This window comes from Sesamum indicum, linkage group LG4, assembly GCF_000512975.1.
Source record: "Sesamum indicum cultivar Zhongzhi No. 13 linkage group LG4, S_indicum_v1.0, whole genome shotgun sequence".
Taxonomy (NCBI): Eukaryota; Viridiplantae; Streptophyta; class Magnoliopsida; order Lamiales; family Pedaliaceae; genus Sesamum; species Sesamum indicum.
In genome coordinates, this window is record NC_026148.1 from 14,565,729 (window position 1) to 14,583,950 (window position 18,222).

At 35.3% G+C, this 18,222-nt stretch overlaps 2 protein-coding genes across 2 annotated transcripts; one reads left to right on the forward strand and one right to left on the reverse strand.

The window, feature by feature from the left end:
• Nucleotides 1,471-11,922, forward strand: LOC105161048. The gene is made up of 13 exons (XM_011078614.2): nucleotides 1,471-1,811; nucleotides 2,343-2,459; nucleotides 2,886-2,950; nucleotides 4,993-5,098; nucleotides 5,740-5,811; nucleotides 5,941-6,000; nucleotides 6,083-6,212; nucleotides 6,283-6,473; nucleotides 6,605-6,789; nucleotides 7,548-7,675; nucleotides 8,605-8,882; nucleotides 10,009-10,252; nucleotides 10,825-11,922. Exons 1-13 carry the CDS (start codon nucleotides 1,554-1,556, stop codon nucleotides 11,661-11,663), a joined length of 2,673 nt encoding a protein of 890 aa, XP_011076916.1. The 5' UTR covers nucleotides 1,471-1,553; the 3' UTR covers nucleotides 11,664-11,922.
• LOC105161049 lies at nucleotides 13,175-16,874 on the reverse strand. The gene is made up of 5 exons (XM_011078615.2): nucleotides 16,425-16,874; nucleotides 15,192-15,445; nucleotides 14,887-15,098; nucleotides 13,894-14,155; nucleotides 13,175-13,612 (listed from the first exon to the last, which is right to left on the reverse strand). The coding sequence occupies exons 2-5, from the start codon at nucleotides 15,441-15,443 to the stop codon at nucleotides 13,313-13,315; spliced, it is 1,026 nt and encodes a 341-aa protein (XP_011076917.1). The 5' UTR covers nucleotides 15,444-15,445; nucleotides 16,425-16,874; the 3' UTR covers nucleotides 13,175-13,312.

Consider the following 18,222-nt stretch of genomic DNA (forward strand, 5'->3'; position numbering starts at 1 on the left):
ACCCTCCTTTGGGCAAACACTTAGATTATTCTCCGTGGGATTTCTAAGCCCTGTCAAGTGCAGGCACCTAAACACTCCTTCTCGGAGGCATCTAAGCCCTGCTTCCGACGGACACTATATTCTTCCTCCGGTGAGGTTCCTAAGTCTTGCTCCAAGTAGGGCTTCCTAAAATAAGCATTCCTTCGAGGAGGCACAATAATTTTGTTTCGTGCAAGACCTATTCGTAATATATACAATTGCAAGAATTGGGAAAAAAAAAAAAAAAAAAAAAACTCCCTCTTCAGACCTCACCTATAAAGACGTCTACTCTAATGAATGACAAAATCTCCACTAATGTGCATAAAAATAGGTTGGTCCAAAGAGGCTTAAGCAGCCCACAAAAAAGAAGAAGAAATGGAGCCCCAAGACATCCTCGACTCGGAGATCCATCCCCCAACTTGTAGGCCCAGGACATCCCCAGACTCGAACCATGGTTAAAACCCGACAAAACATTCGGCCCGAAGGCCCACACACCTGGCAACCTACTCCACCGTGGTATTCAATTGACCTAGGTGTCAGTAGCCACCTCGGGTCAGTTAGCTCAAGGTGTCCCCTATAAGCATGGAGGGACTCCCTGACAGTTAGGACTCTATGCAAACGAGGAGTCTCCTAAGATAAAGATGACTATTAAATGTGGATAAGGACGACCTACCCCTTATCCCAACTATTCCAACCAACTTTTGCAAGAATCTCGGGAGTGAAATATACTCCTAGCAGAGGGAGGGTACCCCTCTATAAATACAGTTTTCTTCTCCACAAGGAGGACACCCACCCCTCTGACGCTCCTCTCACTCTCTACACGCCTCTCTCACGCCTCTCTCACTCTCTAAACATCTTTCTTACTCTCTAAAACTATCTCTTAAGCTCTCTTTGAGCGTACTATTACGGGCTCTTACACTTTTCACTAACTTGCGCGTCAGAGTGCTAACGCCTTTTCTACATGTCCCCCTTTCAGGATCTGTATACGCTTCGCCCCAAGTTTTGAATAATAATCCATATTCATTGGACCCGTACGTTTTAACGCATCATATATAAATCAATATATTATATTTTAATGAAAAAAAAAATTAATTAGGAAAGAAAAATGTCAAGAATATTTTAGAAAAATTCAAATTAATCCACAATTCAATCCTAAATTATAATCCAAAATACACAGTATATTATTTATATCCATTACTTTATCTATATTAGTAAGCATAAAATTGAGTCACTTAATATAATCATATCTAATTCAATCACAACAACTATTTTAGAATTATCTATACTACTTAAATCCGATTTTGCCAAGTAAAGGAGACTATGTTTTCTACGAGTTCTAAATGATTTTCGTTAAATTTATTTTTATTAATTAAAAATTATGTTTTATTTTTTACTATTGATTAAAAACATTATTTTTTAAATAAATACTTAGGCAATTGAAGAAATTATACTAAACAAGAAAATGCTATATTCAGGCTTTATTCATAACCTGTTAAACCCTAAACCCTAATCCCTTTCTCCGTGTCCCGCAAAGAATGTCGTCCTCGGAAGGAATGTACGACGTCGCTCTGAAGCCGAAGCTGCTTCGCTCGCTGCTGAGAGAGTACGTTCCCGATGAGAAGCACCCGTTCAGCAACCCCTCGGAATTATTATACGTTGTCTCCACCGTCAAGACTCAAAAATTGCTGTCCGAGTGGGCTCCGCTGCCACTCGAACAAGATTTGGTCGATGCCTGGAAATCGGCCGTCGACTCCTGGGTCCATCGGTTGCTCACTCTCGCATCTAGCAGTTTGGTAAGGATATATATCGGCATACACAAACATATCATCATCATCATCATCATTAATTGCACGCATATTTGATAAGAGACTTGCAGGAATATTTATACAGGTTATATAGGATAAATTTTTTATGCCATTTATCTGATTAATTGCTGTTATCTGACGAGCACACAATTGGATGTTTTGGTCTAATTTTTCTGTCCCTTTGGTTTTCTGAATTGTCCTGCTTACCGATTGCTGTGCACAGAAAAGACAATGGATGATGGATATGAGTAAGTTGTCAAGGAACTTCGAACAAAAAAGCTTGAACGTTTTTTTATGGTTGTATAGCTTAAGGGATGTTACTAATTTCCGGGCATTACTGGACTTAGTGTAGGTTTATCTTGTGCACAATTTCTTTTTTGTTCATATGCGTTGGCATATTAGCTGTAACTGGTGCTAATAGATTCAATATTTAATATAGCAGATTTGATTACTATATTGTCTTCGGCAGCAAATATGTATAATAACAGGTGCTAACATGTTTTTTGTGAATGTATTTAGCCAGATAAGTGTTGGGCGGGAATATGTTTGCTTGGATTGACCTGTCAAGAATGCAGTTCTGAGCGTTTTTTAGCTTCATATGCTGTTTGGTTAAATAAGCTTGTCTCAAATATTCAGGTATGATTGATGCTCATCTTAAGGTTTGAGAAAACCCAGCCCCAAGCCGCCTTGTTTGTGATAATGGATCATCTTATTACAAGTGATTTATTATTTTCTCATTTCTAAGGTTCAAACTGTTGTTATGCTTGTGATTGTAAATTACCATGTCATCCAAACCAGCTAAAATAGTTAGGGTAATTACTGTGTTGGTGTAATCTTCTTTGGGTTTGAATTCATGAAAAGTTTTTGAACTTTTCCATGGTTCAAATTAGTATTTGGCATTTTGTGATTGTACCTGTTGTTGAATGACGATGAAGTTCCTTTGTACTACAATTTTTCTATATATATGTGTTTAAAGTTGTAAACCTACAATAATTTTGCCATGAAACAATTCTTGATATATATATGTTTGATTCACATTGTTTATTTAATTTTTGGTAGCAGCCTCCTGTAGTTTCTCATTTGTTGAAGGCGGCTTCCTGTGCCTCGTTATCAGATATGTTTACAAGGTTTGTATGCGTGGATTTTAGTATTACAGTATGTTGATTCATTGTCAATGTGTTTCCAGAGTTTTGGTTAAAAAGATGTAAACTGTAACTTCCTAGCACATGATTTTGCGATTTGGTAATGCAAATCTGTTCTGTACATAAGGTTTTTATGTTATCTAAGTGCAGATCCGTAAAAAGCACACCCGCTCTACCTATGCCCATCTCTGGCATGTGTTAACCCTGTTCAGTGACAACTATATCTGTTGTTCCCGGGATGTTCTGTATGTATGACATATAAATGCTTTGCTATATACTATAGTTAGCGATAGGAAACTGCAAATTGGCTGGATAAAATTAATATCCCATAGCTTACTCTTGTTTGTACTTTTAAAAACAAAAGAGTGAATAATTTTAGTAGGGAACCACTTATTTTATGATTGATATGGGGGAATAGGTTAGGAATGGAATGGGTATTCCCAAACTCATTCCAAACATGTGCTTGGTATAACTTAAGAATAGGAATATCCGTTCCTCTGGGAATGCCCATTCCCGTAAGTATGGGATTAGGCATTGCCCCACTTACCCATAGTTTTAGCCGTTCCCAATATTATTTTTTATATTGCTAAATAACTTTTAATAAAATTGTAGTTGCAAAATTATATTGTCACAAAATTATATGTTATTTTGAATGCATTAAAATAAAATTAATATCAATATTAAATATTTAAATATGTGTTACTAAAATATAAAAATATATAATATAAATAAATTAATTTTATAAACTATTTGATTAAATGTAATATATAGAGTTATTTAAAATCTTCATATGCATTTTACCAAATATTACTATAAGTATAAAATATTATATAATAGCATATATACCATATATTGTTGTATTCTTTATTTTCAGTGTGTATGCTAAAATCAAATACTAAGTATTTATTAAAAAAAATGAAATATATAAAAACATCCAATAATATATATTATAAATCTATAATTAATTTAAATTTAACATTTCAAAATAATACTTCTTATGTAATGAGATGTTGCTTAATTTTTTTATTTTTATTTTTAAGTTTTATTATTTACCAAACAGATGAATGAGTAGTTTCTAATGTTTTGATTCAATTCCTTTTTTTATTCCTTTCGTATATCAAGCATACGAATGATATACTAAAATCATTCCAATCCTACTTCTGTTGCGTTCCTGTTAGCCTGTGTTTATTCCATTCCCCCCCAAATTCATTCTTACATGCCAGTCGCCCCCTAGTACTTTGAGGGTGGGCTTCTTTAGGATGCATTGTTTATTTACTCTAATGAACTTATACAGGGGAATATATTTCTTCAAGATTTTGGCTACATAATCAAACTAAGCAGAAAAGTTGAAGAGGGTATAAGGTGTAACGAATAGAAATTATATTGAATATTAGTGGGAGAATGAATGAAATTACCTCCTTCCTAGGGGTTTGGGAGTTTCTATGAGGTAACAGAATGAGAATACACGAGATAACTGTTCCCTTGTGGAGTTTGGGGACTACAGGAAGGAAAAAGTTGCAAGTGGCAGAAAAAGGACATGGTCACAGGGACCTTAATAGATGTTTCACAAAAGCTCTAATTTTCTGAATAGATGTGATTTTAAACATATCATGTACTTTGTAGTTGTTGCAAAATGCAATTGTAGCTGTAGGCAGACGATGTAGACAAATTTGAACCTCCTTGGTGCCCATGCATGAAGAAATTGCACTTCTAGAAAAAAATAGGAGTTGGGGAAATAGAAAATATGCTCTTTAGAATGGTCTTAATTCTAGTTCATGAGCTTGAGTCTTGCCAAAGTATGATGAATATTTTAATTTATCAAACCTCTGAAGCTGAGTGAAAATTATTCCACGCATTTGTGTGGACTATATAAATTGAGTAAGGTGGGAGGTTGTTTTATTCAATTTAGTATATGTCCATTGAGAAAACGTTAGTTGTATTATTACTCCATTGATATTACTCATCTGTATTATTTGTTGCCTTATTATGGATACTTGTGGTCTTCTAATTTTTCTCATGTGACTTAGGTTGAGTGGATTCTCAAATGCAAAAAAGGATGGGACATCGCAGGCTACCAAAATTATTCAGCCAGCATTGAAGTTATTAAATGAGGACAGCTCTGCTGTTGTATTGGTTGGTATAGCAAAATATTCTGAAACGTAGATTTGCTAAATTGTTCTGTTAGTTAAATTATATCCCTATTGTGGTGCTGCATGAAGTTGCCAGAGGTGACAAAACAGTTATACGTACTTGTAGGTTGAGTTCTTTCAGTAGTGATTCTCCACATCTGAGCTAAAATAATCTGATGAAAATGTTAAATACATTCCCATGTGGGGCTTATATTGTAAGTAAAAGGTCCAGGATTAATTTATCAGATCCTATAGTAAGAAACTATAAGTTGAATTCTTTCAAGTACATTTCTAGTGGATGTTATAACTATTTTTATGGCATATGGGCACAGCTAGTCATTACTAGATTAATTATTTAATTTTAATAAGTACTTAAAACGCCTCTAGATCTCGCGTGGCTAATATTACAGAAATGTTTAAAGAAAGATATCTGAAATGGGATAATAGAGTATGCAGTGAAAAATTAAGAATAGATAGTCCACTATTTTAACCAATCTTACATTTGCATATATATATGCTACAAGAAGGATTTTTTTGGTTCAGTAAGTTACTCCTATGCGGATGTTAACATCCATAGATGCTGTTTGGAAAAAATTTCCTATGTGCAACTTTATTTATTCTCCTTTTGGGATGATTGACATGCAGGAAGAAGCTGTGTGTCTGTTATGCACCGTGATAAACTTCTTTCCATTATCAGTCCATCGGCATTATGATAGTGTAAGTTAGCATCATGGATCTGTTAACAATATTTACCTGCTAAATGAAATTTTCAGCATCTTTGTCTTATTTGTTTCAATCTTCATGTAAAAAAAGCTACAAGCACTGAAGCACATTAGTCATTGGCAGGTTGAAGCTGCTATTGTTTCGAAGCTCATGTCGGGCAAATGCTGTGCCGATGTTCTGAAGGTGAGTTCCTGAACTTTTTGATATGGCAATAAATTGGATTGCAGTCGCCAAATAAGTGAAGCTCATTTAAGTTTATTTACAGAAGCTTGGTTATGTTTTGTCATTGCTTCCAAAATCAAGAGGAGATGAAGATAGCTGGTCTTTGATGATGGATAAGATCTTGCTCTGTCTAAACAGTCAGTTGAATGATGCCTTCCAAGGTCTAGAAGAAGGTACGGGAGGAGTTTCCTAGGGAGTTGCCTATATTTTGTGGGGACTATATAAATTCTTCATTTTCTGCAGAGGTCAGAAGTACTCAAACCTTGAGGGCATTGCTTCCCCCTGGTAAAGACTCACCACTACCACTAGGAGGCTTAGCATCAGAACAGACCTCTGATCTTTCAACCAGGAAGCCTGAGCGACTGCTGGGATCTAGAATTTCTACTCTTATGCAATGCTGTTGTAACATGCTCACAAGTTCTTACCCTGTGATGGTATCCTTCTGATTTCTGTGTTTGAAATTCAAGAAAATGTGGGTTAATTGTCTACAGTTCATAACTTATAGGATGACTTTCTACACAGCAGAAACTGATATGTACTCAATGAAATTTATGTTAAATGGCAGGTCCCTGTTCCTGTATCTGGTCTAATAGCCCTTGTCAGTAGAGTGCTGATGGTTGATGGTTCTTTGCCACCATCCTCATATTCTTTCATGACCACCCTCAAACAAGAATTTATTTGTTCGGAAATTCCATTACTGCAATTGCATGGTCTCGAAATTCTTGCAGCTGTTGTTCAGGGGTTGCGCAGGTGAACATCAATTGTCGATTGTATGGTAATTCGTAGATTGTCAACTTAACTTTTGAAGTCTCAATTGAAATGCCTGTTAATATGACATAACTGTGAATCGAAAAGGATTACAATACCTGGGAAAGTCTCCATAACTAGCAGATTAATATTCAAAGTGAATTTTATCTAAGAATAACTCATGAAGGCAAAAAATGAAATTTTGAATTTATGGCCCAAACATTAGACACTTTTCTCTATGTTGACTGGTTAATGTCTAAGTTCACATCATATGTCACACTAGCGTCAAAATCTATCAAGAAAGTCAATTATCTCTTTCTATAAATTGGGTAAAAGTTAGTAGGAGAAGATTGAGTCACCCAGAAACAATAGAAGTTGAAAACCTTTCAAGTCCTGGTGTATTATCGAGAAACAAATCACTAAGTGTAAGTGGAATATTGTACTCGACTAAAATCACTAGAATCCAACTTTTGAGTATTATCGCCATACAGATTACCTACCCATAAACAGTGATTTTGAGTATAATACAGTAACAAAAGTTAGGTCCACTGTGACAACAAAAGAGAGAGTATTGGCTTTTAGAATGTTACTTTTTCCAGTTTGGTGTAGTGCCTGCATGAGGTCAGTTATTACTTTATATTGCTACTTTTTCTCCTAGAATGTTAAAATCTCAGTTGGATTCTTCAAAGTGTTTTAATGTTGATCTTCTTCCCTTGAAGTGGTGTAGATGTTCAACTAGCCATTTTTTATTTCTCTTGCAGCCAATTATTACCACATGTTGCAGCTATTGTACAACTTCTGAAAGAATACCTGAGGAGATGCAAATTCCCCGATCTGAAGATAAAAGCATATGTGATTATGAAGGTCCTAGTGATGTCGATGGGCATCGGTATGGGTCCAACGCATTCAGAGAATTCAGAAAATGCATATGTTCCTGAGTAGTTGCCTTCTGTTACACATTTGATGTTATAGTTGCAGCTTGCGACTTGATTACATCCTACTTAAGTGACGTGTATAACTAGTGCATGCTTGTGTATATTATGTTGCAAAAACCAACAAAACATGACTATAAAGATGACAAAATTGGAATAACTTGCATACCCAGTCCATCATTGTGTACGTTTACGTTGCAAAAATAATACAAAATAACAAAAAATTGGAGCCTGTTACATTGGTCCAAATTTAGTTGAGCACCTTCGCCTGTTCATAAAACTTTTCATCTGATTCTTTCTTGCTTTGGGCTCTGTTTTTTTTATCGTTTTACAGGTGTGGCGACAGTGCTGAAGTGTATGTTTTCCGGCATCATTTTTGTGAAATCATTATATAGGCTAATTGTAAATAAAGAATAACTCCTTGATTGGTAATGCAAGCATTAAGCTACTTTTATGCATTCATCATCAAATCTAGCAAGCTTATATCCAAAAGGCACCAAATGCCATTAAGAGAGAGACTAATATCTTTTGCTTTGCCAAGACATTTTTCCGACTTAATCCTTATATGATTCATTTCAATCTGGAGTGTTTTATGAGTTTATGTTTGACTTGCAGAAATGGCTTCTTGAAAATGTATTCTGGTGTATGTGCATTTTTATGTGTATGTGCAGTTCATGCACATGCCTTGCTCAAATCTGCGAAAGAAACATTCTTCTTTGTATATCTTCACCTATTCTTGCTGTTGGTGTCACAGTTGCATGGTCATCAAAGTTCTCCTGCTTTATTATTTACTTTTCTTCAGAAATACCACCACTTTTATTAACTGGATTCTTCTTCTGATTACATAATCACATTTATGAACTCCTCATATTTGGTCTTTGGGCAGGGATTGCGATTCATATTAGCCAGGATATTGTCAGTAATGTATTCATGGATTTAGATTTCCTCGGTGGCGAGAAGAATGACAAAAGTTCAGGTCTTCACGCAAAGGCCCAGATGGAGTTCTCTAGCGAGTCTCGACGGAAGAAAAGGAAGCATTCAAGTGCAGCAAGCTCCCTCCAAGAGCAGCCTGTTCAGGATGGTCTTGAAGTGGAAAAGCTGCATTTGACTCCAATATCTGTGAAGATAGCTGCATTGGAAGCATTAGAAGCTCTTTTAACTGTGGTATGTTTTCTGAGCAATCTCTAATATATTTGTCATCCTACATCTTTCTGGGAAGAACATATGATCTTTTTTCTCTGATTTCTTAAATGTTATAAAGAATGGTACGTCTTCATCAAGAAGAAATGCTCGTGTGATCCTTACATTAATATGGTTATGGACAAGCAATAGGACTGTCTATGTCATTCTCTGAGTTGGTACATATAATACAAGTCATGGACTCTGAACTGGTGTCCTAAGCAAGACAACTGCAACTTAAATGAAAACCTTGCAATGATATGTATAATGTAAAACTTTATTTTTTTGTCTATTTTATATAGAAATATTTAGTGCTTATGTGTGTCCGTTTATCCTAGATGTATCTTATTGATTTTCTGGAAATTGGCATGTCCCCTATCGTATTGTATTGTATCGTATTCTTGTGTGCAATATAGGGGCCTGGATAGTGTTTTTCACATATGACATAAGGTTTCAGCACTACAAAGTACTAAATCAGTACCCAATATATTTTGGAGTAGGCAATGCACAATTATTTTTCGACCTCTGTTTTCAGGTTATAGAACCTATTTCAGCTGCTGGAGGAAATCTTTACCAGACACAAAATTTGGAGTAGAGACATGGAACCCTATTTATGGTATTATACAGTAGAAATAACTTTTAGATTCATTTAGTAGAAGCAGAGAGGCAATCTATGCAGCAGAATGCAGATTTCTGCAATCGCCTATGAAAATGTAAAATAGAAATATTGATGATAAGAAATTAATAATGTAATGATTATCAATATCAGCGCCCAGCGTAAAATGTTTCATTACGAACAAAACAATATAGGAGATATCTCCAATTAAAGACTTTTTGAGTGTTTTCATGAAGTTTCGGAACATAAGGATGTATTTCTTTCTCAAACTAACTACTTCAATCATGTGTTTACTATCCATACTGATGAGGCATCTCGGTGTAGTTTAACTATGTTTTTGGATACTGCCTTTTGAGGTTAATTATGTAATATTAAAGGAATTAAACTAACCCATATTTTACAATGCCGAGCTATGATATTTTTATGATGGTATGCGTTCTCATCTTAACAAAATCACATTCTTTGATTTAAACAAAATGAAACTACTGTGAACAGGGTGGTTCTATGAGATCTGAAAGCTGGCGTGTAAATGTTGATCATCTACTTGTTACTGTGGTTACACATGCTTGTAAAGGGGGGTGGTCCAAGGAGGAAAGAAATATTTTTCTTCCTGGTGATCGTACACCTACCTGGGCAGACTTTCAACTGGCTTCTTTACGTGCACTTTTGGCATCTCTGCTTTCGCCAGGCCGAGTACGCCCATCACATCTGGCCCTGGGTCTTGAACTTTTCCGCAGAGGTAATCCATTCTATTGTATCATAATTCCTTTTCATCCCTTGAAATGTACCACAAAAAAAAAAAAAAAAAAAAAAACCAGAAAAGGCAGAGTTCAGACCTCTCTAGTCATAGTTATAAATCTTTATTCTTATTTATAGTAAAATGCACTACTTCAACAAACTTAGCTTGCTCTACTTCAGTTTTAGTATAGGTTTCTTCTCTAACATAAAATATTCGAAAAAAATAAAAAGAATGAGATGAATTTTAAAGTCTTTTTTCCACAAGAACTTCCTCTTGAAAAAGGAAAAAAACAAAAAATACGCCGCCTGGGTGCTTTACCAGGACTAACTGATGAAAGGCCTAATGCTGGAATGATCTTAGAAACCATTCATGCTTGGCTTATCTGTGAGCTCATGCACCCTGCAAAAGCAACTCATCTATTTTGAGTTATGCTCCAAAAAAACATGTTTTATCTAAGAAATTCTTGTCCTGGGCGTTTTTGTGAGTTTTCATTTTCATAATGACAAGTGGGTAAATTTATCTGATTGCATAAAGTGATGTTACTCTGCTATATACACATGTATATTCTGCAGGTATGCAAGAGACGGGCACTAAGCTTGCTGAATATTGCGGACATGCTCTTCTGGCATTAGAACTACTCATACACCCAAGGGCCCTTCCATTGTTAGATCTGCATTCTAGCACCAATGAATATAAAGTTCTAGGACCCAAGATCCGTGATACTGTACATCCCAGTCGAGACAGACAAATTTCCACGTATCAGGCTGGGCCTGGTGACCCCGAATCAGAAGATGATGACCTATATGAAAATTGGCTTGGAAATGATGACTATTTGGAAACTCAAGCCACCGAGAGACAACAGAACGCACATTATACTGAAAAGTGTCCTGCAACTGCAACAGATCCTTCACTAGATGAGCTCCCTTCTGTTAAGGGTGCTTCTCTAACTCATACGACCAAAGAAGGTGAAGTATTGGCATCAGCAAGTGGTCCTAACGACAACAGAATGGTTAATACTAATGACTATATGGTTGAATCACCACACTCCAGAAATACCCAGGACCAAAGACACAAAGCACCTGATACTGCTGTTGATGGTTCTCTAGCAGTTCAGTCTGGCAAAAATGCTTTGGAAGGTGATGATTTAGAACCAGCGAGTCGGAGAATTGCATTAGTAGAGAACGCCGTAATGTTGAAGAGTAATGTGATATCTGAATTACATGGCGGGATGGCCTCTACTTCAGAACAGCAAGTGACGGAAACCAAGGATGATGGGGTGACTACTATAGTCAAAAGAATATCCGATACTCTATCAAATACCGACAGAAGCAAAGAATTGATGTTTGAATCGGATAATGAATTATCTACTGATTTTCCCGACATTGTAGATGGCGATCCAGATTCCGACTAAAGTATCAACCGATTGGCATGTAAACGAATGTGGTGATGATGTGTTAGAGGAGAAATGTGAGAGGCAAGTTTTGACTGGTGATTGAGCTAGTATACTCTGTCCTAAGAATTTTGATTGCTATTTAGATTGAGCAATGAATTTCTAGCTGACGATAGAAATTGCAGCTGATACAAGGCTTGTTACCTCTTGTTTGTTGTTCCTTTTCTTGTGGGATTATTATTAGGATAAATTACATCCACGTGCTTTGAGATTTGGTTTAGTTATAAATACATTCTCGTTAGTTTGATAATCACAATTATCTCCTTTGAGGTTTGCAAGATAATGCTAACCCATCTGAAAAGTGTAGAAGTACTTTTTCTTATACGGTGGAAAGAAAAAGTATATTAAACAAAATTTGGTGGAATGTAAAAAAAAAAATCAGAATAGATAATAGGGTAGATTATGTTACCTCTATTAAGATTTGATGTAATAATGACCACAATTAAAAGCAATAGCGAAATTGGCAGAAATGAAAAAGCACAAAATGGGCTGTTCTAGTGATTTTCTAATCACCCACCTTGAACACCCTTATCAGAATCACCCACGATGGAGGCTTTACTACGGGTCAGCCCACATTGTATCGGGTCGGCAAAAATGCAAGTAAACAAAATACTATTAGAGACTATCTGGGATATGATGCATTATTCAAGAAAGTAAAACATGATGGTAATGATAATTTATCATGCTTTGGGTCCATGAGTTACATATAATTATTTGATAAGAATTAAGAATATTTAGTGTAAAGGCTGTAACTATTTTTTTGTTATGAATAATAGAATTAATCTATCACTTAGTGGGGCAACCTAAAGGTTTTCTAATGCGAGAAAACAATAGACAAAGTAATATAAGAGATTCCTAGCCTAGAGATATGTACATATATATATATATATGAGCTTGTGAAAAATATTTCCATCATATAGAATACAAGCATAAATGTCTCTTAGATTAGAATACAAACATAAATGTCTCTTGTGAAAAATATTCGCAAATCCTGTGACATCTCCTGCTTCTTTTTATGGATGAACGCCACATGGTGTCACTAACTAAACGAGGTAACAGCAAAAGAAAGGTTATCAACCTCATCCACAAACAAAGCAGGAGATGTCACACTATTTGGGAAAAGAGGATCCCATCCCGATTAGAAGACACTCTTAAAAATGAGCAAGTAGTATAAAAGATTCTCTATCTTAAAAGTTTTCAAGCAACAATAAAATTTGGACAAGCATGGCCTGAGATAATATTTATTTTTTTTACACTCTGATCTTTTCTCTATCTATAGTTGATGAGAATTTAGTAAAGAATAAATGATTTATTTGCTTATTCAATGTTCCTGGGAAAGGTACGTTTATTTCTAAGTTCACTTGTCATAGATTCTGTTGCAAGAGTATATTTACTATCATTACTATATTTCTGATTCATTTTCAGATATGAACAGAGGAAGAAAAACGGCAGCAACAGCATTGCCGCTCAACTTGCAGATGAGAAGCACTTGTTATTAACATTGCAGTGGTTTGTATGATACTCCATTGAATAATGTACGGATTCAAACATCCGGGGAGTTTGCAATAATTTGAAATTAAGCACATGAGACATCAATGTCCTTTGTAACGTTACTTGTAGCCTGTCAAAAGTGCATTCAAGATAGCATCTTTGACGCTACTTTCAGCAAATGCAAACAAATGTCCAGCATTCGGTAGTTCATGGTATTGTATCCAGGGAAGCTTCTTAGCAATGTAACGCTGCAGGATGACGGGCACTATACCATCTTCAACGCCATGCCACACATGAACGGAACCTTGTCCGTCAAGAAAAGGATTCTCAAGCTTCATAGGATCAAATTCACAGTGCCCAAATCCAACCATCATATCACGGTGAAGTGACTCGTATAGTCCCTGTTGCGTGGCGTATTCCTGTTGATAAGCAAGTATTAAATTGGAATCCATTGTAATAAGCTATTTGAGCGTAAAAAGAAAGTGCAGAAGCTAAACCAGAAAGTGAACTTGGATGACAAAATTTTGAAAGTTTAGTGCAACATCCTCAAGTACAAGAAGGAAACTAAATTAGTATAGCAGTAATGCTTTTGTATACTTTGAGCTAAATGTTCGTGTTATATGACGATCTTGTCTCATTCTTAATGTAAGATAGGTATGTATAAGTATCACCACAATACACAAGAACAGAAAAGGTGTACCCTGTTAGCCAGTCTCGCACCAAGTTTTGAGAGAACTTTAAGATCCGGGGCAGTAAATCTAGGTTTTCCAGCTATAACACTAGAAGGAGGAAACCATTTCTGAGTATTCCACCAGTAGACGAGCCAGGGAGCATGGTGTGCCACTCGTAATGCCCACTGGTCTTGTGGGAATTGCTGCCGGTATGCTTCCGCAGATAAATTAGAAGGAAAACTTGGCCACCAGTAATTGACAACTGGAGCTATTAACGTTGCTCCAGCCAGCCTGCCATCATTCAAGAAGTTAACAAGACTAGAAGAAAGGACCACAAGAAATCCAGCAAAACGTCAAGTTTCAGGTTTCAGATGCTGCAACAAGACGTGGATTATACACTAAATTGCAGACTATTATGTTTCAGTGAATGAATCTTGGCACATTGCACGAAACACTTAGAAAGGAGCACACTACCTCCATGGTGAGGGGCGTAATTTGCTCCTTTTGAAAAAACACAAGGGATAAAATAGTATTTTATTTTTCACAGAAGCTTATGTGAACATTTTGAAATGTCAGAGAGATAACTTGTAATTTACCTAATTTTGTATAATTAGAAATTTAATTCAATAAATTTTATAAAATAAAAAACTTGTGATAAGGTAATGAAACTCTCTTTCTTTACAAAAGTATTTAGTAATTAAAAACAAATGAATCTAAACCAATCAACGAACTTTGAAAAAATCTTATCACAAGATCATGTAAATTCAATAATTTGAATTAATATATCTTACTTATTCAAGATATTATCAAAAAATATGTTTTAGATAATAAAAATATCACCATTAAACCAATATTTAATTTAGGGATGTTTTAGCCCAATCAGAAACCGAAAGAAACATCTAATACTATTCATGCTATTACAATAGTATAGGATGGATATAGATATAAAAAATCTGGACATTTAAATATTAGAAATAAAATTGCAACATACTCGATAAAATCGGCGATGTAGCTAAAGATACCTGTGAGAGATGTACTTGAGGCATCCCCAGACCACCAGCCCTCCCATGGAATTTCCAATAATGTAAAACTTCGGACCAAGTTCTAATTTATCAGCAAGCTCCTCTATGTCTAATGATGTGCTTTGTATCGTTCGCTTTGGGTCGGGATCACTCTCCCCATAACCTGGTCTATCAAAAGACACAAAGTATATCCCCAGCTTCTGAACCAATTCCTGAAATTTAAATACTAATACGCTCATGTCTGAAAGATTGGTAAATGCAAAAAACAAATTTTCTAAAAGTTCAGCGACCAATTAATATAGTACCGATGTAGCAATAGAAGCCTCGTGTCTGCTAGAGCTAAAGCCATGAACCAAGATGATGTTATATTTAGCTGTCTCTTTGGGGACTCCATGCTCCTTGTATGCTAAATGTCGTCCATCTCTAAGTCTGATTCTAGGTCCTTCGATAGGCGGACCGCCAGGGGAACCGCAAGGCCGAGGAGGTGGAGGACAAAACGCCATGTAAGCCCATGCCAGAAACCCGACTAACAAAACTACTATAACTTTCCAAGACATGGCTGCAAATAGAAAATACAGTATATTAGATTCTCAAACGAATTAAACTCATTCACAATGTGTGTTTTCTTCAACATATGTTAAACATGAAGGGCGGATGTCAAAACCGGTCCTTTCATCACTAATGTAAAAGGCAATATCTTTACAATATAACGAGCATGGCTACTTTAATTACATGAGCTTTATACTTTTGGAGTAGAGCACAAAAAACATCAGGACAACATCAATTCCCATCCTTTTTGGTTAAAATTCTTGAAATACAATGATAACTCAACATTTAAACCCTTCCCTGTAAACAAGCAAGCAATGACCTGAATCAAAGTGTGATATTCAACATACATCATCAGAACACATACACCAATACCATTTCCTACACACCGACATCATGCATACAAACATTAAGTCACCTGTAACAGATTTATCTTAAAAACTAAAGTAGAGGGATCAGGTAATGCGGCTTGAAGGATTAACACATACCATGCTCATAAGAGTGAGACAAGGATTCCTGATAGTAAAAGCTCTACAACGACAATTCCAAATAAATTATGTCTGTCCAAAGTCAACTCTACACTAAGCAAATACTGTACTGAAAACCCAAAAACTAAAAATTACAGCTTGACCATATTTTCCAGACTTCAAATCTAAGAATGTGGTAAATGAAGCAGTTCCCTACCTTCAATCACTTTAAAGAACCTTTTCAAACTAGAAAAAAGTAACTGTAATGAAATAAAGACTAACAAAAGCCTCAGAGAAATCAATTCCAAGAATCCAAATTCATGATCTGCATAACATTAAAACTCATCATTTCTTCGCTACAACGAAATAACATAAAAGAAACAACTTGAAATTTGAAGAAACAGGGAGCAAGAACATGAGAAACAATAAGACAAATTCAGGAATTTCCCAGCAAGCCCAGATAGTAATATATACTGAAAACACTAAAAAAGCAGAAAAAGAACAAGAATATGGAGTGGGAATTACCTGAAAGAAGTGAGAGTGAGAAAATAAAATCGACTGCCGGAAGCCACCAAAGTTTCACACCTTTAAGATTAACTCCTGTAGAAATCACTTCAGCTAATGCACGCTTTTGTTAAATTTACCAAACGGATGTAATGTGTATGCGGAATAATGCGAGCTTAGTGTGTGTGCATACTGCAGAGAGAAATTGAGCACGGGTTTTAGAATTGAAAAACGCAACAGTTGACGATATCTTCAAAGTGGTCGTTGATCTACTTGACAGTGACACTGAAGCCAGCTTGCGATTTAAGGTGGTTCGGCTTTGTTTGGCTCTTGATCCGCCTTGGAATTTCGATCTCAAGCAACAATTCTTATTGGTGCAATCAACGGCCTATTGCTGATCGAGCGGCGGAGATGTCTCCCTTAATTTGTCCATTGTTCCTATCTTGTAGTTCTTTCCTTAAGAAGAAAATCTATCCTAAAATATGACCTTCCAAGAAATCCTCTTAACTTTAATAAAGGGAGATTCTTGTCTTAATGACAGCTTCCCATTATCAGCTCTAATTACTGTGGCTTGATTCACCTTTATCCATAATTTGGGGTGTGTTTGTAAAAAAGATTATTTTTGAAAAAGGTAGGATAAATTATATTTTGTTATTTGAATTATATTCGTTTTTATATTTTGATATTTAATTATTTTTTTTGTATCAATCTATCATCTCAACTTTATAAAATTTGCATTTTACCAGATATGATTTTTTTCTGTTAAATATAATTAACCCAAAAAGATAAAGTAGATAAATGTTAAATTGAATAGTAGTCAGAAAAAAATTGCTTCTTACACGTCAAATACTTCCTCAAATCATTAAGAGTGGCAATAGGACGGGTATAGGGTGAACTCGGGACCAATCGCGCCAACTTCAATAGGACCCTAGATTTGCCCTACCTCCATAATTTTTATGCCCTGCCTGCCCTACCCGGCTAAAAAACCCGTCAAGTGGGGCATAAAAAATACCGATAGAGAAATATTTTTATAAATGATTCTTAAATATCAATTACAAATAAATTGTTGCATCCCCTAACTCAAATGTTTAAGTCCAAACTCAAGTACAAATAAAATTACACACTAGTAACAACTCACATCAATTACAGAAAAGAAAAATTACACATTACTACCAACTCATTTCCTGACCCTTCTCAAGTATAGTTGTCAAAGCGTTGAGGTTGGGGTTGGGTCCTTAAGAAGGATAAGGAAATTAAGTAAATTACCTACAAATTTTAAAATATATATATATGTATATATATATATGTATATATATATTACATTAGATCTTTCGGAGCATGTCTTCATGGACTTGAGACCCACCCTCAAAATTCGTCCTAATTTTTGTGATTCGCTCTCCGCTGCGGTACTATATTTTGGACCGCAATCCATTCCGATAAATTAGGTCTAGTACATATTCTGGTTAAGATTCAATAACTTATCCGACATTGAGAATATGATAAAATTATTAATTTATTATATCTCACATTTTATCTGATCGGGTTCTATCAATCATTTATTATAAATAACTTGTGTTTGTTTTTTTAATTATTTTTAATATATTTAATTTTATATTTTTTTATCAATGTAAGATAAATAAAGATAAGTTCTTTTTTTTTTTGCACAAGAAATAAAGATAAGTTAAATATATCGGATTTTGTGTTTTGTAAAGATAGTGACAAACATTTAGAATGTTTTTTTTTACTATTTCAGGTATTAGAAAAAATAGGTTGTTAGTGTGTATCATTTTGTATGTGCATACGCATATCTGCAGGCATG